General features: G+C 50.0%; 1 protein-coding gene across 4 annotated transcripts in view; it reads left to right on the plus strand.

The window, feature by feature from the left end:
• Positions 1-3087: 3087 nt before the first annotated feature.
• The window catches only part of RAI14 (retinoic acid induced 14), a 50093-nt gene continuing 28340 nt past the window's right edge, over positions 3088-24840 (plus strand). For 3 of the 4 annotated variants that reach the window (XM_036308716.1, XM_036308718.1, XM_036308719.1), the window contains exons 1-3: positions 3151-3180; positions 3327-3457; positions 22872-22960. In XM_036308716.1, the coding sequence (XP_036164609.1) occupies positions 3166-3180; positions 3327-3457; positions 22872-22960 (235 nt within the window). In that variant the 5' untranslated portion in view covers positions 3151-3165. Of the gene's footprint in view, positions 3181-3326; positions 3458-22871; positions 22961-24840 lie in introns of all 4 variants that reach the window. The other variant, XM_036308717.1, reaches the window with a different exon arrangement.

Below are 24840 nucleotides of genomic sequence, written 5' to 3' on the forward strand. Positions count from 1 at the left end.
GCAGAAAGGAGACAGGGTCATGTTAAAGAGATGGAGTGTCTGCCCCGTTACACTGCCACATGGCATTTCACCCGGAAGACTCACGTTCGGAACCTGGATTCCTGGTTGGAGGTCTAATTGGGACCCTTCTTGGCCTCTACTTGTAGAACACTTGTGAGACCGTTAAGCGTAAAACTCTCCTCTTTTCCCAACTGATGGTCTCCTTTTCCCCCAGGATCTTCCCAATTTGTTCTGAACTGTTCTCTTGGCTCAGACTCAAAGGCCAACATATATAGCACCCACCCATCCTTTCCCTTCTCGCTGCTTCCGGTGAGCCGCATCTGCAGCACATGCAGGTTGAATGGTGTTGCCAATTATTTATTAAATCTTTGTGTGGGGGTGGGCATGTTCTCTTGCCTCATGTGCTCTAAGCGAAAAAGAGAGGCAAGATAAAAGAGAAGAGTTTTAGATCTCAGGGGATTTGCCGTTGACCGTGTCCTCCAAAGAGTAAGGGAAGGGGCAGTCTGTCCTGCTTGGTGCTATAGAAATGGAACTCCCTACATACCCACATGTAACTAATTTTAAGAAATCCCTGCAATCACATTTTTCTCGACTCGAGTTGAGTGCACAGACTGAAAAGGAAAACCCTTTCATGTGGCCGTTCTTCGCTGAAGTATTTTCAATCATGTCCCCTGAGATTTAATAGCCTTTTGATCTTCCCAATCCCGTTTTAATTTGGTCCGGGGAGGATTTAAAAGACAACATGAATAACGGAGCATGGGACCATGTAAGTAGGAATCATGAGTCCTACACGTACTTCAATAAACTTTGCTGGTTTTGTTTTGGCTTGTAAAAAGATGCACTCTGGGGGAAATACGCTGCAGGCTGTTTCTTCGTGTTGGCTACATTTTGTGTTTCAGGACAGTTTCCTGTTGTACTAACAAACGCTGGTGCCTGGAGTGGTCTATTTCTGTGTTCCCCTCCCCTTCCAGAGAAAGCCCGATTTATAATTGAAGATGAAACCTAATGTCTTCTTTGCGAGCAAATTGATTGTTGACGGAGAGTGTAGAGGAGATTGGCCCAGACACCTTCCTACTTGGTTAGAAATGTTTCGAAAACCGTCGCGTAGAGCTGCACCGAAGTCTGGAATTCACATTAACAATCCAGTCCCTCAGCTACACCAGCTACATTTCCAATGCTTCCACGAGGCGGATGCAATCTTGATATTTGGGGCCGGATGATTGTTTGTAGCAGGGAGGGAGCTGTCCTATGCATTGAAGGATGTTTAGCAGCACCCCAGCCTCGAGATGCCAGTAGCACCCCCTATTCATGACAATCAGAAATGTCTGTGTAGATAGCCAAAAATCACCCCTGGTTGAGAAGTACTGCCTAGGGCAGCCGTGGGCAAACTCCGGATCCGGCCAGTTTGAAATGAATAAAACTAAAAAAAAAAAGACCCTACCCTTTTATGTAATGATGTTTACTTTGAATTTATATTAGTTCACACAAACACTCCATCCATGCTTTTGTTCCGGCCCTCCGGTCCAGTTTAAGAACCCATTGTGGCCCTCGAGTCAAAAAGTTTGCCCACCCCTGGCCTAGGGGGACGGTTTTGGGCAGTGCAGATATAGAATGTTTCTATTAGTGCAGACAGAACTGTTCTAGAAAAATCCCTAGCAAAGTTTGGTTTGGGGCATTTTATAGATTAAGTTTTTTGAGCTTTAAGGGGATCAGTGTGGTCATCCAGTCCAATGCCTTGGGAAACTGAGGCACAGAGAGGTTTTTGAGTGACTAGGTTCATAGCATGTGTCAATGGAGAGTTGTGGACTTAAAGTTCATGCAGCCTTGAGGACAAACGTCTCGTTTTCATTCAAGCTTACCATTCTTTCTGTGTTCTTTAGGGGTGGGTGGGATGGGTGGGGGAGAGTCCTGAAGATGGGAGGGTCCAGTCCTGAGACTCTCAGAGAAGTAAATTCCTAATTTGAACCCTGGGTACACCTGTTTTACTCCTCCATGGCCTGTGATTTCTCTGAGGCCCTGCCTCTAGGCTGGGGACATCTGGTAGACCCGCCCCTGCTCAGTGAGAGGGCAGTGCCCTGTTGGGTTTCCCAGTTCCCTCAGCGCAGAGAGATTGGGAACACTCGGGGGCCACGGAAGACTGTAGTCCTGCAAAATTCCCTTCTGTTAGTTTTTTAATCTCCAGTATCTCTTCTGTCTCCTTCCCTGAAGTGGTCCATGGCAAAGCCTTTAGTACGAAATTTCTGGAGGTTCTTTGGAGGCCACAAGGAAGCAGAGAGCCCTGGAGACCTGTGTGTAGAGAGTTTGGGGAGTGAGTAGGAGTCTCTTGGGGGGGAGGGGTACATTTAGCTATAGGGGCGGGAAAGCAGGCTTTGCAGGGGGAGTCTGGAGGTGGCGGGGCCTGCAGAGTGACCCATGGGCTTTGAGGTGACCAGGATCTTTTCTCCCCCATTAACCCCATAGGCCTCACCTCTCCCAATGACTTCCGGAGTCACTGATTTTATCCCCGCACTCCCTGCTCCAGACCTTTAGTGGCTCACTGCTTGCCGCCTTCACTTTTGAAACTTCTTGGTCTTGTACTCAAGGCCCATCTTCTTTGACATAGGGACCCTCTCCTCCCTTTGTAAGAGTGAACACGAATTCTGTGCACAGGGTAGCTTTGCTGTCCCTGTGTTCGCATAATTGCCCTGCGGGGCCGGGGTTTGGCCCAGGAGGTTTGCTCAGAGCTCTTTGATGTTAAGTAGCTTGCTCAGGAAGCAGTTTTGTTTCTGGTGACACTTTGTTGAGTCGGTAGCCTGGACAACTACTTAAAATCAGTGCACAGCTCAAAACTCAGGGCCCAGCAAGCAGGCCGGAAAGAGTGGCAAAAAGCAGACAAAAAATTACGTGTATTACAAACCCTCAGCTAGCCTTGAGCCATTGGCGGTTTGGTTCTGTAACACCGTGGGCCCCGTGAGCCAGGTCAAAGGCCACTGCTCCGAGAGGCCAGCTGTCGGGTTGAGCTGGAAACAAGCTAATGTGTAAACTGGCCTGGAGGTCTTTGTAAGTTGCCTCATCTCCCCAACTTCAGTTCAAACAAGTACTTTCATTGCAGAGTTTGGTGACGGCTGCTATTTCATTAAACTGTTGATGTTTCCTTTTGGGAAGCCGGCTTTCTTGAGTGCCGCCATGGTGAAGGGGAAGGTATTTTTAAGGCGCCTATTTGTGGGGGGAGAGTTTGATTTGAACAACAGCAGGGAAGGATGGGAGCAGGAGGCCTGAGGGTCTGCCGTGAGCACGGCCGTGGCCACTGCTGTCTGCTGACACTGTGTCTCCCTTTTGCTCCACAGACCAATGAGTGGAACAAGAATGATGACCGGCTGCTGCAGGCCGTGGAGAACGGAGATGCCGAGAAGGTGGCCTCGCTGCTGGGCAAGAAGGGGGCCAGTGCCACCAAGCAGGACAGCGAGGGCAAGACCGCGTAAGCTATGACGAGTGGTTTCTGACTGTGGGTTCTCGGTTCTCTGGAACTCCTAGGATCGCAGGGGACCTTCACAAGTGCCTTTAAGGGGCTTTGAGAAATTGCTGTCCCCACACCCCATGTTATTGTATGGAAGAGGGCCTTTCAATCTAGTTCCTTTCTCTTCAGGCTCCAGGTGACACAGGGGGTTTTACCTTGAATGGCTGGATTTGTTCCCAGGTATGACCAAAGATTCTACCAGAGGAGATAGAGCACCAGGACGGCAGCCAGCTGATAGCTGGGAAATGAGTTCTATCCTGGCCTAGATACAGCGTAAAAGAGAAAGAGTATTTTTTCATAACCGTGAAACCTTACTACTTCTGTTATTTTTTAAAACCCGTTTCTAACATAGGTCAGTAATTACACGGGTAGTAGGAATCTTGCTCGCCATAATTAAAGCTATTTGAGTGTGTGTGTGTGTATGTGTGTGTGTGTGTGTGTGTGTGTGTGTGTGTGTATGTATGTGTATGTTTCCATCCTTACTCCGGTCGTGCAGTAGAGAAATCATTGACTTTGGAGCCAAATAGACTTCTAATATGGACTCTATCACGTATCAGTTTTGCAGACCCGGGATCTCAGTTTGTTCACTGTAAATTGGAGATGGTGTATTCAACTCCGTAGTATTTGTGAGTCTAAAACAAGATACCGATGCTGGGTGGGCGCCCCCAGAGCAGGCTCTGAGACAAGAATCTGAATGCAGGGAGTTTCTCTTGCCAGTGACCCCAGGAAGTGGGCAGTGAGGGAATGAAGTAGCCTGCTATTGGCAGGTTACTGCTAGGGTCAACTGGAATTCATTTTCACTGAGAACTTCTGGGAATCTGTTTAGACTTAGAGCAGGGGTTGGCCAACTATGTCCTGCTGTCTGTCTTTGTAAATAAAGTTTTATTGGAATGCAGCCAAGTCCATTATTGATCATTGCCTGTGGCTGCTTCTGCACTGTGGAGGCAGATTTGAGTGGTCAGGACAAAGACTATAAAGCCGAACATACTCACTGTCTGGCTTCTTACAGAAAGAGTTTGCTTACCCCAGCTTTGAAGTGTGCCTCAGAGTTACCCACCCAGGGGGTAAGGAAACTGGGGTATCTTTTCCTAATCTCCTGTCCCTCCAAGGTTGAGTGCTGCTCTGAGGGACCATATGTTTATGGCCAGAACAAATCCAAGAAGGTAATTGGTGGGGCACCTATAGAGATTGACACTGTATGCAAGGAGCTAGCACAGTACCCAGCCCATAGTAGGCTCTTGATAAAGCCTGTTCCCTTCGCTTCTTAGCCTAGGTGAGAGGTTCTCAACCCTGCCACCTTTAGAATCGCCTGGGGTGCTTTAAGAAATACGGATGCCCTGCCCACCCCAGATGTCCTGTATCACTTGGTCTGTGGAGAGGCCCAGGAATCAATACTTTATGGTGTCCCACGTAGGGTCAACCAGAGAGAACCAGCATCTAGAAACTAGATTGACTCTAGATTAAAGGATCGGTAGTGAGAATAAAGGGCACTTTTTCCTAAGATTGGGCATCACATTTTAGCAACTTTTGCCAACTAAACCCTCTTCCTGACACCCACTAGATCCCATAGCATAGACGCCGACCCTGGTGTTGAGGGAGCCACACGATAGCTCAGGGTGCTGAGCTCTGTCTAGGGACAGGCTGGTGGTTTCAGGGAGAAGCGTCCTCTCTCAGTCCCTGTCTGGCCCTCTCGGAGCTGGGCTTGTCCTCAGCCAAAGCCCCAGGTTGAGTGTCACCCCCCTCCCCGCCCCCAGCTCTGGTTTGACTTTGCCTTTGCAGAGGCCTGTCTCTGGGGTGTGGGGCACGGGGCGCAAACACAGTGAACTCTGACTTAACAGCCAGGGCTCCCAATAGTGGGCAGGCCTTGGTTGTTGGCTGATGTGTTGAGCCTTCCCAGCCTTCTGTAATTGTTGGTGCTTATCCCTCTTGCCCTCTAGATTAAAATTCTCTGGATAGAAGGGAATGTAACTTTACACGGCTATAATTACCCCATTTAGCCCACCGCTGGGCTTGTTGTAGGTACCCAGAAAGTATGTGTTGAACGAGTCAATTAACCTTTTCCCACCATGCACCATGTGGAGTCAGAGCTATTGGATGGACAAGGGTGGAGGCCACTATCCTGAGATTTTGGGTGCTAGACATGGTGCTTTTGGGCCACTTCTTGCAGCATTACACAGCTTTCTTGGCTCCTCCTTCCCAGTCCAGTTTTGCAAGTGTCTGCACAAAACCACCTTTCACAGCTGTGCCAGGGAAAGGGGAGATAACGGTTTATGATAGTTTTGTCTAAGGCAGTACCCACTGAAATGAAAATAGAACATTTAGATTAGCAGCTTAGCCACGGTTGTGATCAGCTGAATAAATTTATTCCTTTTGTTAATAAGGATGTATAGAGGACACAGTCAGAAGGTTGTTTTCTATTCTCTCTCTTTTCTTTATATTGTGGTAAAATATACATAATATAAGCTTTACCACTTTAACCATAGTAGAGGATACATTTCAGTAGCATTAAGCACATTCACGATGATGTACAACTATTTTCATTGTCTATGTCCAGACATTTTTCATCATCCCAAGTAAAACCCTGTACCCATTAAGCAGTGATACTTCCCAACCTCTTTCCCCACCTCCCTCTCTGTGGCAGCTACTGGTCTGCTTTCTCTCTATGCATGTGCCTATTCTGGGTATCCTATCTAATAAAAAGGGAATATACTAATTAACCCTCATGCTGTTGCAAAGATGGGGGCGCCCACAGCCAGTAAGGAGGGAATATGTTAGTTGACTGCCACGCCTTCAAAGATGGTGGCGCCCACAGCCAATAAGGAGGGAATATGCTAATTGACTGTCACGCCCTCAAAGATTGTGGTGCCCAGACCCCTCATCCCTGCTGGGGCAGCAGGCATGCGTGCGGCAAGGCTGGGCTTGCTCCTGAGGGCTCCCAGACTGAGAGAGGGGGCAGGCCAGGCTGATGGATCCCCCCTCCAGTGCATGAATTTTCATGCACCGGGCCTCTAATTTCATATAAATGGGACCATACAATGTGGGGCCTTTGTCTCTGGCTTCTTTCACTTAGCACAGTGGTTTCAAGGTCCATCTCTGTAGCACGAATCACTTCTTCATCTTACTCTCTTACAGAGCAGTTATACAAAAATGGCCACCTCCATTTTGCAAATGGTAAAACGAAGACCCACGTGATACAGCCTTTGCTGCATTCACTCTGGAACTAGTTCTAGCACGCCCACCTTTTCATGTGCAAGCCCGCCATTTTTCCCTTCGATGACAGTTACGTGGAAAGTTAGAACTACGTGAAAACGGGAGAAAGGGGGTATTTATTTTTTCAGTGCACGGTTTTCCAGAACTACTCATCTGTTAACATTTAATCTTTCTGCTTGGAATATTCTTTTGATGATGACAGCTACTGACTGATAACTACAAGAATTTAAGTGTGAAAGGCACCACAGAATTACATCTATCTGGCTTCATATTTTCTTTCAAATCTAATGGTCTTTGTGTGCAGAATGAGAGGGGCTGTCACTGGAAACCCTCTCTCCTGTCCTTCCGGCATCATGGAATGATGTTAGCCAGGCCAAGGGTGCTCTACAACAGCGAGTCCCGGGCAGTGTGGGTCCTGTGGTGCAGCCTGTCCCCTCACCCGCCTGCACGTCTGCACTGGAGTTGGCGCGGTACGTGCACTCCTGCCTGCCTGTGCATCGTCTCCCTCGCTTCATCTTCCCGCTGTGGAGACTCTTCTGTTCCTGTGCCTGTTCTTTCCACGTGCGCTGGTGTGGTAGCACATGAACTGCTGACCTGCTGGGAGCGGTTCTGCATGTGTGACAGGCCAGCCCAGCATGTCCCCTCCGCTGGAGCTCTTGGCCCCACTGGCCCTGTGCAGGCCACACGGCCAGCATGTCACTGGGACGTGCATGCAATGTTTTGCATTTGTCTCCTAAGGGCAAGGCCAGGTCACGCACTTGAAAGTTAGGTCCTTGTTGGTACGTGGCCTCATTCTCTGCCTGCTTGTTCGGGTTTACCCTGTGATTTAGCCGCCTGCATGTCAGAATGAGGCTGGAGGCCTATTTTAGGAGCTTTTGTGAAAGCCCACTTTGCTAGTTTGCTCAGTGGCGCAGTGTTTCTCTGTTGCCTGACAACCTGGAGCCCTGATGTTGGCGTTCAAGGGCCCCCCACTGGCCCGGCCCCTACTTGGCTCAGTGTTGGCTCGCACTTGCCTTTACCAGAGGTGGGGCTGCCTGCGCCCGGCCCTCCCCTCAGGTGAGAAGGTCCAGGTGGCGGCCCAGCTTCTCTGTCCAGTCCAGACGCCTCCCTCTCCGATGTGCTCAGTCCTTCTGTGGCTTTTCTTCTCTTTAAGCCACTGCAATCCCTAGTTTAGAATTTGATGTGTTTTCTTACATTGAAAGAACAGGAGCAACAGCACAAAAGACTCAGCAGCTTGGGACAAACCTTCGTTGTCTGAGAGACTTGCATCCCGCACAGCACGGGAAGCTCGCCGAGGACAGGACCAGGGGATGTCTGCAGCTGTGCTGGTCTTTTCCACGATCCTCAGCACAGAGGGGCGTTTGGTCCGAATTTGTGGGAGCGACTTTTCAGGGTGGTTCTCAGGATAACACGCTCTCTTTTTTGCCGGTGAAAAGCTCCTGGGTGAATGCATTAGAGGTGAAGTAGCTTGGGGTCCAAGAGGTAAAGGGCTTTCCTGGTGAATGTCCCAACCCGTCACTCGGCTCCCCCAGCTTCCAGTGCAATTTAAATAGGAACATGCTCGGCCTTTCCTACCTAAACACCAGATGACCCCCAAAGTCCTGGGAATGAGGCGGCCGAGGCAGCCATGTCAGCAGACATTCTCCAGAAGCCTCCCAACCCAAGGTCAGCGACCAGATGGGCGGTTTGGGCACTCTTCAGCCTTTCCCGTCTCTCCCTGCAGCACTGCCTTTAGGGGCGGATCAGAAACCTTGCCTGAAAATTCCCTCCCTCTAAAGCTGATCAGAGAGGGGCTACAAAAACGAGTGAAAGCAACCGAATGGCTGGAATTCGTATAGGAAAGAGTAGAAGGAGGGCGGTGTCCTGGGCCAGGAGAGAACAGAAGGGAGCCGGGCAGAAAGTTGAGCTGCAGGCTGTGTTTGCGGAGCCGGCCCTGGCTTCTCTCCGCCCATCTGTTCCCGTTCCCGGTGGAGGTGAGGAAGTGGGAGGGCGCCCTGGCCCTAGACTTCTGGCCACGGAGCAGTCTAATTGCTTCAAGATGGTCTCCCCTGCATGTGGTGCGCGTTCAGTGAACGTTATGTGTGTTTGTCTTAGGAACAACCAGACTAAATAAAATCACTGCTGGGACTGTAGCATTTGAAGAAATACCACCCAGGCATGTGTGTATAGACAGAGAGATAGATACAGTCTGCACACACGGTCCACGCTTCAGAAACCTGATCTTTGTGGCTTTGAAAGCAAGAACCTGTGCAAGTATTCTTAAATGACTCTGTGGAGCTTAAATCTGAAATACGGGAGGGAGGGAGCCCTTGAATTGTGTAAGTCATGTGACTAGGGGTTTTTCTGGCTGGGGGCTTGGTGCCCTTTGTTGCTGTTTCTCAGAACAGGATGTATTGGGTATTTAATTCCAGCCGTTGAGTCTTGGAAATCAAGTCAATTTGGCTGCCAAGTTAATTTACCTAAAACTGCTAGACTTTGTGTGTAACGGCAGCCTTCCTCCCTGCAAAATCCCCTTCCAGGCAGAGTCACCCTGTCTGTCCTAAGACCTGTTGCCATTGGACAGAGGGATACGCTGAAGGATATAATATAGTTGCTGCTGTAGCAAAGCCACTCTGGTGTGGGTCAGCAAGGTTTTCGAAGGTGATGGCACCTCTGCTGCTACCAGCCAACGGGCCCACATGTTTGTTGCGTTAATCCAGCCGTTGGGAGGGACTCCCTGCCTCTGCAATGTTCCAAACCCTATTGTAAGTGCAGCCCCAGGAGGAGGAAACGGGGTCCTCGTCTAGAAGATGCACAGCATCTCGCCGAGGAGACAAGACCGACGGCCGTCCTGCTCACTGTAAAATCCTCAACTGCAAGGGGTGCAAGAAGGGGAGAGACGGGGATGCACTGCGGTAGCTGCGCATGCTTCCTGGCCAGGTGTGCTGTGAGGCGGGCCTTGCAGGGTGGGTCAGGAGGACTGGGCGGGTGCAGGGAAGAGAAGCCAGTGTTAGTGCTGGTCCCAGCATGAGGGCATCCCGAACTAAAGGAAAAACAGCGACACTGTGACCATTGTTTCCTTCTCTCCTTGAAGGGCTTATCATTGCAGTTCAAAGTCAGGGCCCCACTGGACACTAGACCAGTGGTTCTCAACTTGACTCCCACTAGAATCACCTGACAGCTTTGAAAAATGCTGGGTGGCCCCCTCAGAGATCCCTGTGTCGTGAGCCTGGGGTGCAGTCTGGGCCTGGGGATTTTCAAAGCACCCAGGTGACTTGTATGCTCAGCCCAAACTGAGAACCGCGGCACTACATGTTGAGACCTGGGTTTCCCAGCCCAGAGCTTCCCAGCAGGTCCCACCCCCTGAGAGCTGACAGGTGGGCGGAGGGAGGTGGGAGCCCGTGTGTGTGTGTGTGTGTGTGTGTGTGTGTGTAATGCTGTGCACAAAATAAAATTAAAATGAAAGCTAAATTTGGGCTTAAAGTGTATGATGTCAAAGTAATATAATTCACGAGCTTTTTAAAGAGAAATAGGGTATGTGAAACCTGAACAGATCTTACTGCAAAATTGTGCTTTAGAGGGAAGACTTGTAACCACAGAAGTGGTGCAAATGGATGAGAACTGAATGGGAAATTGAGAACTACACTGAGAAAGTATTGGTGGGTCACCGGATTTTTCCTTCTCAAACTGTTTTCAAAGCCGGATTAAAATATATTGAGTCTGAAGGGCTTCAGACACTCAGATGGGTCGTGTTCAGAGCTGAAGCAGACTGCCTCTCCCCCTCCCTCCGTCCTCTGGCGTGCCCCCCGCCGGCTGGACCCGCTCCCGCAGGCGGAGGTCAGCGGAGCCTGGGAACTGTAGTAGCGCCTGTGACGGAGAGCAGAGCCGGGTGGATGGGCGTGGGTCCCACCCACCAGGCAGTGACCTCCACTCCGTCTAACCCCACGGGAGAGGGCTCCTGGAGCAGGCGGTTCTCACGCTGACAGCACCCAGGCAGTTCAAGGTCGCGGCACACAGATCACTTAGCACGCGCCTGTCCTTTAGACACAGTCCTGCTCCTCCCCGGGGTCCCTGGAATGCCTGCCTTCCCGGATGCCACCGCCACCGCCCCGCCCACCGAGTCTTGCATGTCATTCAAGGCCCCGCTTGCCGTCTCCCCCACGAAGCCCTTTCTACTTTCCAAAGCGATTGGACTCGTGGTCGCCACTGTCTCCTCAGCCGTCTGGGATTGATGGGTCTCGGTTGCCTGTGTCCTTCTCTCATCCCTGTTAGTAGACTGTCAGGGTCAGAGTTCATTCTCAGGCGGTTATTGAGGAAGGAATCATTGTGAATCATGTTAATCCCAAGTGCCCCGCTGCTGGGCTAGGGGCTTCCTCCGTGTGACGCAGTCGGTCAACACCCTCGTTCATTCTTTCCCCCATTTTAAAGGCCGTCCGTTTCCCCGGGGTGTTTCTCAGCTGATGCCCTCAGTCACCCTGGAGTAATTCAGGAAGAAGCATGGGCGGGCGAACAAGGTTCGGGAATTAGCACAAGTCACCTGCTCTCAGCTCGGTGCTGAGGCTGGGGGTCTGTCATGACCACAAGAGACAAACCTCTCCCTCTGCCCTGATGGAGATTTCCTGCAGCCCAAGGGCTATTTCCAGGTGGCGTTTTGAGGCCAGGCCATCCTGAAGAGCTAACGCTCGGGTGCAATGCCGTGGGGTCTATTAGTTCTGAAGATGTCGTCTTTCATCCTCGTCTCCTCCCTCCTGTCCCCAGGAGGTCTCTGTCCCCAGAAGGTAGCCCTGCCGATTCTGTGAGCCCGTCGTGAGCACTTCAGACAGGAATCCTATTTTTGCAGCCTTTGCTTTCTCTCATGCAGCCACCTTTGATTATATCCACCTGGAACACGGAGGAGGAAAGGGCAACCAGTGTCCCATTTCTCAGCCTTCCTGCCACTTGGGTTCCTCGCAGAAGCAGCGACGGAGTCTCGGTTGCACCTGCTTTTGACATCACTGACAGCCCGGCAACCCCGGCGCTGCTCCCCAGGCGCTTTCTCTCTGGGCTGATAGGGTGGGTCCCCGCTGGCGGAGTAGAATTTAGTTCCAAGGCTTTGTAACTAGAAGCTCTTAGAGAGTCAGTACTGCCTGTCTTGGCCTCAGATTACAATCTGAAATGGGAATCCAGATCCTTCAGGATGAAGGGGTGTCCCGCTGAAATGTTTGGTGTGGACGGAGCCTCATCGGAGCTCGGTGACCTCATTAGAATGTACACGGTGCAGCATTGACTTTGAGAACTTGGCAGAGGCCTCAGTGACCACACGGACAGGTGAATAAACTGAGGCCGGTGAACTTGAGTGACTTTGTTGTCACAGAGGAGGGATGGCAGAGCTGAGACCAAAGCCAGAGAACGCTGGTTTTTAGTTCCTACTTCTTCCTACTGTGCCGGTGGTGGGAAAAGCGAACCTGCATCAGAATCGCCTGGGAGGCGTGTTAGACCAGATTGCTGGGCTCCACCCCTGAGTCAGGGCAGGAGCCCCACTCTGAATGCACGTGGGAGCGAAGGGCCTTCTGAGCAGACTCCTGCGTGTGAGCGGATTCCTGAAGGGAGTGAGGGACCGGGCTGTGCGCTTTCCTGGAGCTGTTGTCTTGGTGGAGGGAACAGCAAGGCAAAGGCCCCGAGGTGGGAGGGGTGTTTGGTGTGAATGGAGAGAGCGGGAAGGTGAGGTTGGACGGGAACCTTTGGGCCATGGGGGGGAATTTGGGTTAAATCCTGAGTTTAAGTACTTAATTTCCCTGATTTGTTTTTAATATGATTTAATATCATGTTCTCCCCTCAGAAAGATGTCGTACAAAAGGAATGCAATTTAAGGGCAGGCGATGTTAGGTGTTTGGGAAATGCTGGCGCTCTCAAGGGATCCTGAAAGCTGGTTATTGGCACGAAGTATTTCAGAGTCTTACCCTAAGGACCCCCTCCCTTGGGTAGAAAGAGATTTTCAGAGGAAAGAAGGGAGACGTAAGCACATCCAGGAAAAGCTGCTCTCGGCGTCAGGGCAGCGAATGCAAGCCCTGCTCTTTGGCACGTTCCCGGACCTCTGTGGGCCTCAGTGTCTTCATCGTGAACTGGGGGCGTCAGACGAGTGTATCCTTCTGAACCCTCTGACTGTGGGCATCTGGGCCTGGCTAGTCTGGGTAGGGTTTGGTGCGTGGTCATTTCTTGGTGTGGGCGTGTGGTTGGCCTGATCTGAGGAGTGAATGTGGGTGCAGAGGCAGTGGAAGGAACTAGAAGCGCCGGCGTGGCAGCCTCCTGTTCATTCCTGACTTCACCGCCAGCGCTTCTGGGACCAGGAGCTGGAGCGGATGATGGGGACCAGGAAGAGTTTGGTCCGAGTGAAATTTCTGTGAATGGATGTGCCTGAAGAATCAAAGTCTCTTCAAAGCAGACCTGCGAGTGTGTCTGGCCTCCAGCTCTGTGCTTCAGTGGGCAACCCGAAACCGGGATTGTTTGTTATTGCTCCGCAAGATCGCAGGAACTTTCCAGGCGGCCACTCGCGGCTCTGGAGTAGCCGCAGCTCGAGTCCCCTTCGGGTGCAGGGCCTGGAGAAATAGCCCAGCCCCGTCCCCACGGCACTTATGTCGGGAAGGTTTGCCCAACGCGCCGAGGGCCGGTAGGAAGTGGGACCTCCAGGGCAGGCTCTGTTTGCCTCTGCGCTCCGGCTACACTCCTGCCTGCCCGTGGGAGAGCCTCAGCGGCCCCTGTGAGAAGCCAGTGTTTGCTTTTTGGCCGGAGGCTTTCATTTTTCCAGTTTAAACTTTGTTTTTTAGAGAGCTGCCCAGCCAGTAAGTGATATTGTGCAGCGTTGCCCAGTCTGCAGAGATTTAACAAGCACGGCGATCGCCTGGCACGGCGGTGAAGGGCCAGCGCTGCGGGCAGGATGCCCAGGTTAGGATCCAGGCTCCCTGCCTGTTAGTTCTGGGACTTCGGACAAGTTTCCAGACTTCTCTGTGCCTCAGTTTCCTCCTCTATAAAATGGGGGTGATAACATGGCCCCTCCCTTAGGTTGGCTGGGATTGTAATGAGTTCAGACGCAGCTAGTGCCTCGAGTTCTAATAGATCCGCTGCCGTTACTATTGATGAGGTTGGTATTGAATTTCCTTGAATTCCTTAATTTCCTTGCTGTAGAGCTGAGGGAGCTGAGGTTCAGTGCCTCAGCCACGATGCGGGAGCAACAAGGCCCAAGCCCAGCATGGCACCCCGCCTCCAGGCCACTCCCCTCCCTCTGCTGGCTCCTCCACCCCCTTCACTGGCATCCGGCTGCCTATCGGGCTACTGGGAACATCAGGGAGTTGACCTTCTCTTGGGGGTGAGAGAGCGGGGTGGGGAGATGGGGAGCCACAAAACTCTTCAGCACAGAAACCTTGGGAACTTTCCAAGTGACAAAAGCAGAGACATTCCAGCGATGGGTAAGCGGCAAAGGGATCAAAGTCGTATTATGTAAGCCTCAGGCTGCTCTGCTTGTGCCTTTTAGATGCATCTCTGTCTCAGGGCCCAGCCGAGCTTTAGACGCAAAGCGAAACACAGTGACCCTTTAATCCGCGTGGGTTCCCTTTGTGTGCAACACATCACGAGATTGTCTTTAAGGCGAAGGGGATTATGTTTTCAAACGAACCTTGAAACAGTGGGTGCCTGGGTAAGAGTAATGGCGGCGATCTGTACTTGTCATCCACGGAGAGATGCTGTCAGACCTCGTGTCCATGTGATGTGCGTCGGCTGGGAACCTTGTACACGTGCGGGTGGGGATGGAGCCTGCTTTGCTTTGCTTTCTTTTCCCCAATATATATTTTTTTATTTCAGAGAGGAAGGGATAGAGATAGAAACATCAATGATGAGAGAGAATCACTGATTGGCTGCCTCCTGCAAGCCCCCTACTGGGGATCGAGCCTGCAACCCCAGCATGTGCCCTGATCAGGAATCAAACCATGAACTCCTGGTTCATAGGTCAATGCTCAAGCCCTGAGCCACACTGGCTGGGCTGAGCCTGCATGTCTAACAAGCTCCTGGTCCATGGGCCACTCTTGGAGGAGACAAGACTCGAGCTATCAGAGCACTGTCACTGAGCTCCAGTAGAGTCTGGAGAGCCAGCCTGCTGTATCCTCGGGCCGGGGCCAGCCTCCCTGGCCCTGGGCCTGGGGTGAGAGGAGTGGTTAGAAGGTTTTTATACCCCTCCCTCCTCCACTGCATTCTTGACCTGTCTAAAGGCAAAGATAAGCCAACAAAACCTCTTGTGAGATGCACTGCTATTATAGACTCTCGAATGACATTTCTTGTCTTTGAAAGAAAGGCCACAGTAGGTGGGTGGATAAAGGAGCTGTGGTACATTTATGGAACGTCATGCAGCTGTGAAAAAGAAGGATCTCTTACCCTTCGAGATAGCGTGGAGGGACCTGGAGAGTGTTCTGCTAAAGCGAAATAAACCAGTCAGAGAAAGACAAGTATCACGTGATCTCACTCACATGTAGACTCTAATGAACAACATAAACTGATGAACAAAACAGATCCAGAGACATGGCAGCATGGAACAGACTGACAGATCTCAGAGGGAAGGTGGGGGTGGGTGGGTGGGAAGAGATTAACCCATGGACACAGACCATAGTGTGGTGAAGGGGTGGGGGAGAGGAGCAGAGTGGAGGGGGTTAATCGGGAAACAGGGGACATCTTTTCAACAATAAATACTTTCAGATAAATTTTTTTAAAAAGGAAGGGCCACACTTTTAAATTAGGAATAAAAGCCCCTATAGAGCCAGAGCCAGAGATGTTCTGAATTTGCTTTGCATTCACTCTTTTGTGTCTTTCTAAGGGGAAATTTCAGCTGATAATGAACCGAAGAGTTTATTAAGAAAGACTTGAGCGTTTCCCCTCTGGAAGATTTAGACTGTAATTAAAATTCGCATCTCCTAAATGAAAGCCTGCCGGACGGTAACCAGTCTTGGCTGCGATGTGGAGAACCCGGAGCCCTCCTGCGTCCGTGCTGGGATGTGAGATGATGCAGCGGCTTTAGAGGACCGCTCAGCACTTTTCCGCAGCTAAACATGGTCCCTGCATGGCTCGGCAGGCAGTTCCTCTGCCAGGTACCGACCCACTGGAATTAAACACACAGACTCTTGTACGTGAACGGCTTAGCAGCATTCTTCCCAATAACCCAAAAGTCTCTGAATGACCATGGCCAATGAGTGGATACACAAAATGTGGTGTATGCATACAATGGAATATTTTTAAGGAAACAGTGGAGTGCTGAGACATGCTACAACACGGGTGAACCTTGAAAGCGTGCCAAAGGGAAGAAGCGAGACACAAAAGCCCATGTCCTATATGATACCATCTTTATGACATGACTAGAATGGGCAAGCTTGCAGAGGCAGCATGGAGATTGGGGATTGCCAGGGGCTGGGGTGGCATGGGAGAAGCAAGGACTGCTCATGGGTACGGGTCTTGTATTTTATGGTGATGAACATATTTTGGAGCTAGAGCGTGCTGCTGGTTGCACAGCTTTGTGAATATGCTAAAAATAACAGAATTGTGCATTTTTAAACTATGAATTTTATCAATGCAAGGACTAAAATGTGCTCCTGCTTCTTCAGTCTTTAATGTGTCTTAATGGAATGATATTCAGTATCACACATCCTGTATAATAAAAGGCTATTATGCAAATCGACTGAATGGTGGAATGACAGTTCGCTATGACGTGCACTGACCACCAGGGGGCATATGCTCAATGCAGGAGCTGTCAGTCAGACATCCCCTGAGGGCTCCTGGACTGCCATAGGATGCAGGCCGGGTTGAGGGACCTCCCTAAACCCCCCCCCCCCACAGTGCATGAACTTCGTGCACCAGGCCTCTAGTTTATTTTTAATGGACAATCAGAATGTCAATGTCTCAACCCAGCACTATGGACAGTTTGAACTCGGTAGGTACGTGGTGGTTGTGGGGTGCATTGTAGAGTGTTTGCCAGCATCTCTGTCCCCTAGACATTCAATGCCAGTAGAATGCCCCCACCCCCTCCCTCACTTAATCAGAAATATCTCCAGACATTGCCAGGCATGCAGGAGGAGGGCAGCACCCTCACCCCCAGTAGTGAACCTCTGGTTTGCCTTCCATCCTCCACTAAAAGCCAAGACCCACGAGGCAGGGGCTGTGTTTTCTCCACATGTTTCTCAGGGCTCAGAACAGTGCCTGGCACATCAGTACCGCAGTCTCAGAGGCAACAGAGGAGGGAACGGATATATGTAGCTATAGCAGTGCTTATAAAAATACACAACTATAGACATAGGAAAGCTGCCCCAGACTTGGGTTAGTTTCAGTACCCTAGAATCAACATGGTCAAGAACAGTATCTTTGTTGTAGGGTGGGGACGCATTCATCCACCTACTGCTTTGCCTCTCATCTCATCCCGGTCTGCAAACTCTAGATGCAGGTGTGTCCTTTCACAGTTCTCCAGGACACAGGCCACCAGGGGCCACCGGCCATGCTCTTTGCTAGTAGTTGCTGACCTGGGACAACATCTGGTCCCTAAGCCGAGGCAACCCCACTGATGCCTGTCTGCCATCCGGACGGGGGCCGCCCCAGCCCATCAGTCACCTGGACACCACCACTGAGATGCCCACACTATCAATCACTGCACGAGAAAGGAAACCTACTCCTGCCACCTGCAATCAGGTTCTGTCGCTGATTAACATGTGTTTCCACCCGACAGCCCCAGCGTTCCACTTGAGTGTCCTATTAAAACTTGGCTCCACTTCTCGCTCACCTTCAGAGGCTAAATACTAAGGACTCGCTGCTGCCAAGCCCTGCTATGGGGATTATCACTTCCACCAGCAGTGCCAGAAAGCCAGCTGCTCCAGTGTGGGCTTGAGACAAGGCTTGAGACAAGGCGCGGAGGGCATTTTGTTGCCTGCAACTGTCTACAACTTTGTTCCTGAGTTTCCATTCAATGGCAAAGCACTTAGCTTTTTGTTGTTGTTGTTAATCCTCACCCAAGGATATGTTCCCATTGATCTTTGAGGGAGAGTGGAAGAGAGAGGAAAAAACAGAGAGAAACATGGATGTGAGAGAAACACATCAAGTGGTTGCCTCCGGCACATGCCCCAACCAGGGCCTGGGCCGGGGAAGAGCCTGCAACCAAGATACATACCCTTGACTGGAGTTGAACCCAGGACCCTTTGGTCTACAGGCCAATGCTCTGTCCACTGAGCCAAACTGGTCGGCAAACCACCGCTAGGGCCGTGGTCGGCAAACCGCGGCTCGCGAGCCACATGCAGCCCTTTGGACCCTTGAGTGTGGCTCTTCCACAAAATACCATGTGCGGGTGCGCACGTACAGTGCGATAGAAACTTTGTGGCCCATGCGCAGAAGTCGGTATTGGTATTTTGTGGAAGAGCCAGTATTTTGTGGAAGAGCCACAATCAAGGGGCCAAAGAGCCGCATGTGGTTCGCGAGCCACGGTTTGCCGAGCCGCAGTTTGCCGACCACTGGGCTAGGGTGAGCATTTAGCTTTGATTCTCTCTCCTTTTTTCCTCCCTCCCTCCCTCCCTCCTATCCTCTCTCTCTCCCTCTTTCTTTTCTCCCTCCTTCATTTCCTAAGCAGAGGTGGTTCTAATTCAACGTCTGCTAGCCTGTCTTCTGGACATTGAAACGAAGTCCAACATGTCTTGCTTGTTATTCCCTGGAATATGCCCACAGAACTAACGAGTCTCCATTTCAGAGCACAGTGGCACGTACAACTGTGTGTGCTCCTGTGTTGGTTCTTCCTTCAAGACCTCATTCACAGTTTAACGTCTGACTTTTGGCATTTCTTTATTGCACCGCGGGACAGTCTAGACTGGTGCTGGCTGTCATTTAAGTCAGTTGTTTTCCTTATCCTTGGAGAGATGTATTCTTGAACCTTTAAAATTGGTTCCTATTTTGGCCTAAGACTATATCAGAGAGCTTTTTAGAAGTCACTTGTCAGATGCCATGTAATTAAAGTGATCTGGCACATTCTCCCATCAAAGCATTTTAGCCAAAATACCCAAACGTCTTAAATAATCAACTCTGTTATATGTGGAGTTGAGACTTTTTTTTAAAGCCTCACTTTTCCTTTACAAATATTTATAATCAAATAATATCCACCAGAACCTAACCATGTACCCTGTGGGTGGTCATACACACAATACCCGACACGGGCGGCCTTCAGGGTCCTAGCGGGAAGCAGGTAGCACCCTCACATGGGATGGGTGACTCGAGGTGAAGAAAGGCACTGCTTACACATTTGTGGTGGATTAAACCAGCAAGGTGGGACAGCAGCCCTGAGAAGTAACGGTGAGCATCGCTTCCCATCTGAAGGCACAAGGAGAGAGAGCAGTTCCCAAACGCCGAGGGAGAGCCGGTGCACACAGTGTCGGCTTCCCAGAGGAGGCAGCCACTGCCAGGGTGTGGCCTGGTGGAGAGAGAGGAGGGTGATGCCCTGCACTCATCTCTCATCCACTTGTCTCTTGTGTCTTCCATTGGTTGGACCCAACCAGAAGCTGAAGGATAAGGCCGCCCACTGGGTGAGTCCGGGAGAGGCCTGCCTCCTGGGCCGCAGCCCTGGGGACAGGTGGAGGGCAGGGCTGGAGGGGCAGGCAGAGCACAGCATGGGCGCATTAAATAGTGTGCTGCTTTTTTTTTCTAAATATATTTTATTGATTTTTTAGAGAGAGGAAGGAAGAGGGATAGAGAGTTAGAAACATCAATGAGAGAGAAACATCGATCAGCTGCCTCCTGCACAACCCCTACTGTGGATGTGCCCGCAACCAAGGTACATGCCCTTGACCGGAATCGAACCTGGGACCCTTGAGTCCGCAGGCCGACGCTCTATCCACTCAGCCAAACTGGTTAGGGCTAAATAGCGTGTTTCTTGACTGTGCTCCCATTTCCCGGAAATGCATCTCCCGGGAGAAGGCATGATGACACATAGGGGAGTTCCTTGTCTGTCTGGGAAGATGAATCGGAAACTTCTGGCAAAATGACCAGCTCTTCCTTTTTAGGCATATCCTCCTCTCATGCTCCTGGGTTTTAGAAAGTAGAGCCACAGCTTTTATGTGCCATATAAACACAACAGACACCTGGTAGAGTTTTATTTGAAAAACACCTTTAATCAAATCCCGTCAGTGAAAGTGATGTTAGCTGAAAGCGTGCTGTTAGGTCAAGCAGTGTACAAGGACAAGCCCAGTATCTGCCCTCATATAATTGGCAGTTTCTAGGTATATCTGTTGGTATTTTGTTTATCTGGAAGAGCATTGATGCTGATGTTTTAGGTGAAATATGTGAGAAATTTATGCATTTGGAAAAGACTGTCATCGTTTCATTTTCTCAGCAGGACACAGTATTCTGCAGAGTTCCCAGAATAGAGGAAAAGTCACTCCCTGATCCAAATTCTACCAAGAGAGGAAAGATGAAACAAAATCAATCTCTCTCTCTCTCTCTCTCTCTCTCTCTCTCTCTCTCTCTCACACACACACACACACACACACACACACACACACACAATTTATTAAAGCATATACAGTGAAACCTTAAGCAGCTGATCCCTCAATAAAATGCACTACAGCCATCAAACACAGGTCGGTTTCTGTTGGTAAGAAAGTCTTTATCGCAGGATTGGGTAGTGAGTCCAACGTCCCAACACATCACTTCTCCCGCCTTGTAATCCTCATTGACCTTCCAGATAAAGATCCCGAAACCCTTCAAGTCCCAGGTCAGCCCCAGAAACCACGTCAGACTCCATTTCTCCACGGACAGAAATGGTGCACAGAAATGCTTCACTGCCACGTGTCTGCAGTTTCACCCCCATAAACAGAGTGTGCAGTCCAGAGGTCACCTGAGCGGTCTGAGTGGGGATATATCAATAGTAAAGGGGGGGGGCACATGGAGAGGTTCTGGGTGCTGGCGGGAGATACGAGGAGGGCATTTGGGTCCCCAGCCACGTCTTCACTCGTATGAAGATAAAGTGGGCATGCTCCATTTGTGAAAATGAGCAGGCTATAGAATTATGATATGTGGTTTTCTTTGCATAAGTTATGCTTCAATCAAAAGTTATACAGGATAGGGCAAAAATAGGTTTATAGTGGTTTACATGGCAAATAATATCATAAACAAGAAATACTAAATATTAAACAAGAATAAACTCTGTGTTTCGGGTACTCACAACTATAACCCTCCTTTTGCCCCCACCCTGTATGTCTAGGTGTGTGTGTGTGTGTGTGTGTGTGTACACTAATCATTGCTCCCGGTGCTCTTACTTGTAAGATAGGATGTGGCTGCCCTCTTGTCCAGATAGTTTTGCTTTCTCCCCTGGCCATAGGAGGTAGCAGAGAGAACAGCTCAGAAACAGGCACAGACAGAGAGAAGAAGATGAGTATTAAGGCTTAATCTGGGGCTTGTAGATGAATAGCCTTGAAGACAGAGGTCAGTAATTGAGACTCTTACTGGCGATGTCATGTTCTGAAGAGCAATTAACGTGTGTAACGTGTACTGTTACGAAGGATGGGGGCATTTAGAGACCTTTCCCCAAGGCCAGTTAAACAATTTGCTGCTTAAGGGTGAACTTACTGTAAAATTGTGTTAGGACAACGATGATGAAAAACAGAGGTATACTCATACTGCCCGGTGGGAGGTTCTTTTGGTTGGGCTGTATTTAATCAGGAATTCCATTTAAATAAGTCACTACATTTCCAAGTATTTCCATATGACCAAAGTTTAACAGTTGTGTGAAATCATCTACAAAGCAGAGCTTGACTGTAAAGAGACATTACATATGAATGGCTGCACAAACGTGGAAATAGTTGGTGTGATCAGAACCAGGTAGGATAAAATAATAGTCTGTTAGAGCTGCAGGAAGCATCCGATATCATCTGATTCAATCCCCACGTTCTCCAGTGCAGGGAGTGTAGGCTCAGAGAGGTTAAACCGACTTCCCAGAGGTACCTTGCTGACTTATGGTTGCTTGGCAACCAGAACGGAAACATCTCCTTTTGCTTCTCTGTCCATCTTCACGCAGCCTAGATCTCCGGGAGCAGAGGTGTGGGATCAAGCTGACCCGGGTTTGAGTTGGTTTACCTCTTGGATTTGCTAGTTGGGTGTGACCCTGGGCCTCAGTGCCAGTCCTGGTTTGTGAAGAACATATTGCCTGGGCCTTCATTCAGAGCTGCAGACACTACGGTGCTGCATGGCAAGTGTCCCAAGAAGGCAACTCCCTAGAACAGAACCGAGGCAGGTGGATAACGGGAAGGTTCAGTGACTTCTTCCCTGAACGAAGGAGACAGAAGAGGGAAGGCCTCCTTGGCGGAGACCTTCCCAAGGGTTTGGGCCTCCTCGGCCTCTGGGCCTGAATGCTCTGTGGAATTGGGCTTTCCTTCTGCCGGTAGGAATGCCCTTCATTCTGGGGCCTGCAGGGATGACTGGTATGGCATGTGGATGCCATCTCTTCTTTTCATGGCAAGTCTGAACACGCTGGGCATGGCCTGCACTCCCACATGTTACTGAATTCTGAGCTTAATTGTGGGCTTTAGTTCATGCTGTTCGCACCTGCGTGTAGACACCTGCCATCTATGGAGACAGTATAGGCCTCACCTCAAAAGGCTGTCATGTGAATGAAAAGAGGTAATGTAATGGCACACATCACAGAAGTTGTGTACAGCAATTGTTATTCAGCTGCAACACAGCAATGGACCTGACATGGATGTTGTCACGACCATTGTTGGGTTGGATACCTTTCTCCTTATAGAGTATGTTTCCTAGAAATAATGGCTTTAGTGAAAGCACTAGGCAACAGAAAATGTTGATAAAGTACCTATTATTTAGGAATTGAATCTAGTTGCAAGTCTTTGAGCATTCGCTTTGTGAAGAGACAAATATGCAGTTGAATCTTACTGTTTTCCAAGCCTGGTCTCTGGACTGGAAGACCTAAGACTAACTCCTGCTCCATTGCTCAATAAAAAGTGTCCATGAGCAAATTCTCAGACCACGGGGAGCCTCAGTTTCCTCATCCTTAAAATGAGGTTGATAAAAATACCTACTCACTGGTTATGGAGCTCAAGTGGGAGAAAGTAAGTTCACGACGAGGCAAAAAACGTTGCCGGGGATGAACACTAAAGAGGGGAAATCTGAAGGAGACTGTTTACCTCTTTTCCAGCTTTCATCTCGCTGCTACGAAAGGACACGTGGAATGTCTCAGGGTCATGGTTACGCACGGCGTGGATGTGACAGCGCAAGACACTGCCGGTATGTGGTCTTTATCTCTTAAGTCAACAGGCCGCGCAAGAGCAGGTGCCACAGAGCTGGGTCCCTGTGGAGAGGAGGCACGTAGACCAGCTCCAGAGACTGGGCTCTGAGGGCGTTTCCTCATTTGTGCTGCTGCAGGCGTCCTCATCTTAGATGTGGTTTGTCGGGGGCACACTGCGTGCTTCTCATCCCCCATTTGCAAAATCTTACCTTCAAAATTGTATGTAGGGACCATGCAACCTTCTCTACGTTTGTTTTGAGGAATCAGGATGGGAGGTAAGAAATGGAATGCGTTGCTTGGAAGCTCATCTTGCCCACTGAGATACGCTCTGTGGGCAGAGGCCGTGGTCCTCATCTGGACCAGCTGCCCAGGGCCACCCCCTTGCTGTGTTTCAGTGCACTCACATCCCCTGGGAACTTGGGGGGAAGGTTCAGAGTGAGCGAGGAGAGCAGGAAGGGAGGGAAAGGAAGGAGTAAACAGTATGCACACCCTCTTGAGATTCAGATTCCGTTGTCTGGAGGTTGCCAGACAGCTGGTATGATTTTTAAAGTTCCCCATGTGGTTCTAATGTGGAGCCAGTGTGGACAAATGGTGAACAAAGCAGAGGGAGAGACAAGGTAGTGGAGGCCTATCTTTTATGAACGTTGTTCCACTGGAAAGAGCCGCTGGCTGTGGTCTCCGGCCTGGGTTCTGCCCCGCTGGCCACACCGGGGGACCGGAGCAACTCCCGAGGGCTCCGTTTCTCTACTGAACTTGAACATCTTTGCCTCGTCCTAAGGCTTTCGTTCGTTCTTACTGGGATATGAAATCAGTCTGACTCTATAGTCTTTTTGTTAATCCGTAATGGATTGCCCCCAGCCCCGCCCCAAACACTGGCCTCCTCAGAACAGTTATGGGGGGAGGGAGGGGCCACCAGTCAGGAAACAGAAGAATTATTCCTCAAAAACTGGTTGGAAAACTTGTGTTTCAGAATTGTTTCCAAAAGTCTGTGGCACTTGTTAAACAAATTTAAAGATTCTCCGTGATTGGGAATCTCTATTCTTTTTTAATAAATGTGTTCCTTTAGGACAGGCCAAGAGCCACTTGAAGTCAAGTCAGGTGAGTGCAGTGCCACTGGGAAAACCATTTTCGGTCGAAAATAGGGCGTGATTGGAATAACAGCATGATTTCCCTGAGCAGTGCCACCAAATGCCCCCCGAATGCTTCGAGAATTGGCGATCCCAGTAGAAGAATGAATGGTTTCCTTAAGTGCCTGCCGGAGGGAATGCTAATGTTTGTCATACTGACTTGAGTCCTCTTTAATCCCTAGCCGGCTGATTTGGTTTTCAAGTTCATTGTGATCACTGGTGATGTTTTACATGTAGAGCTAGGGTCCCCTGGATGGGCGGGACATCCTCTGACATAAACAGGGCTTCTTCCAAGGAAACCATGACCTGAAAGAATCCGCATAAAGGGCACGAATCGGAGCTGGAATACAGTTTGGTTTCCCTGCATTTGATGCCAAGATACAGGTTTCAGACGGGAGTCTAGTCATTTGCATCAGAGCCAAGCATCTTCCCCTCCCCGTCTTTCCTTACGGGGAGAATCAGGTGCTCTGATTTGTGCTCATTGTAGGAAATCTGGGAGAGACAGAAAACTGTAAAGAAGATTAGCAGGGCTTCTGCTACCAAGAAGAAGCACATTTTACTGTTTTGCTGTATTTCCTTCAGCTTTTTCCTGGCACATTTTTACATAGCTGAGATCACATGTGATAATAAACTCTACATCCTGCTCCCTCCCCCCTTAAAAAATATTTTACCAGCATCTTTCCTCTAGTAAAAGCTCTTAAGAAGCGTAGGTATTTTGTTGGTTTGTGTGTTTGGGTTTGTTCGTTTGGGTA

The sequence above is a fragment of the Myotis myotis genome, unplaced genomic scaffold (assembly GCF_014108235.1).
Source record: "Myotis myotis isolate mMyoMyo1 unplaced genomic scaffold, mMyoMyo1.p scaffold_m19_p_5, whole genome shotgun sequence".
NCBI lineage: Eukaryota > Metazoa > Chordata > Mammalia > Chiroptera > Vespertilionidae > Myotis > Myotis myotis.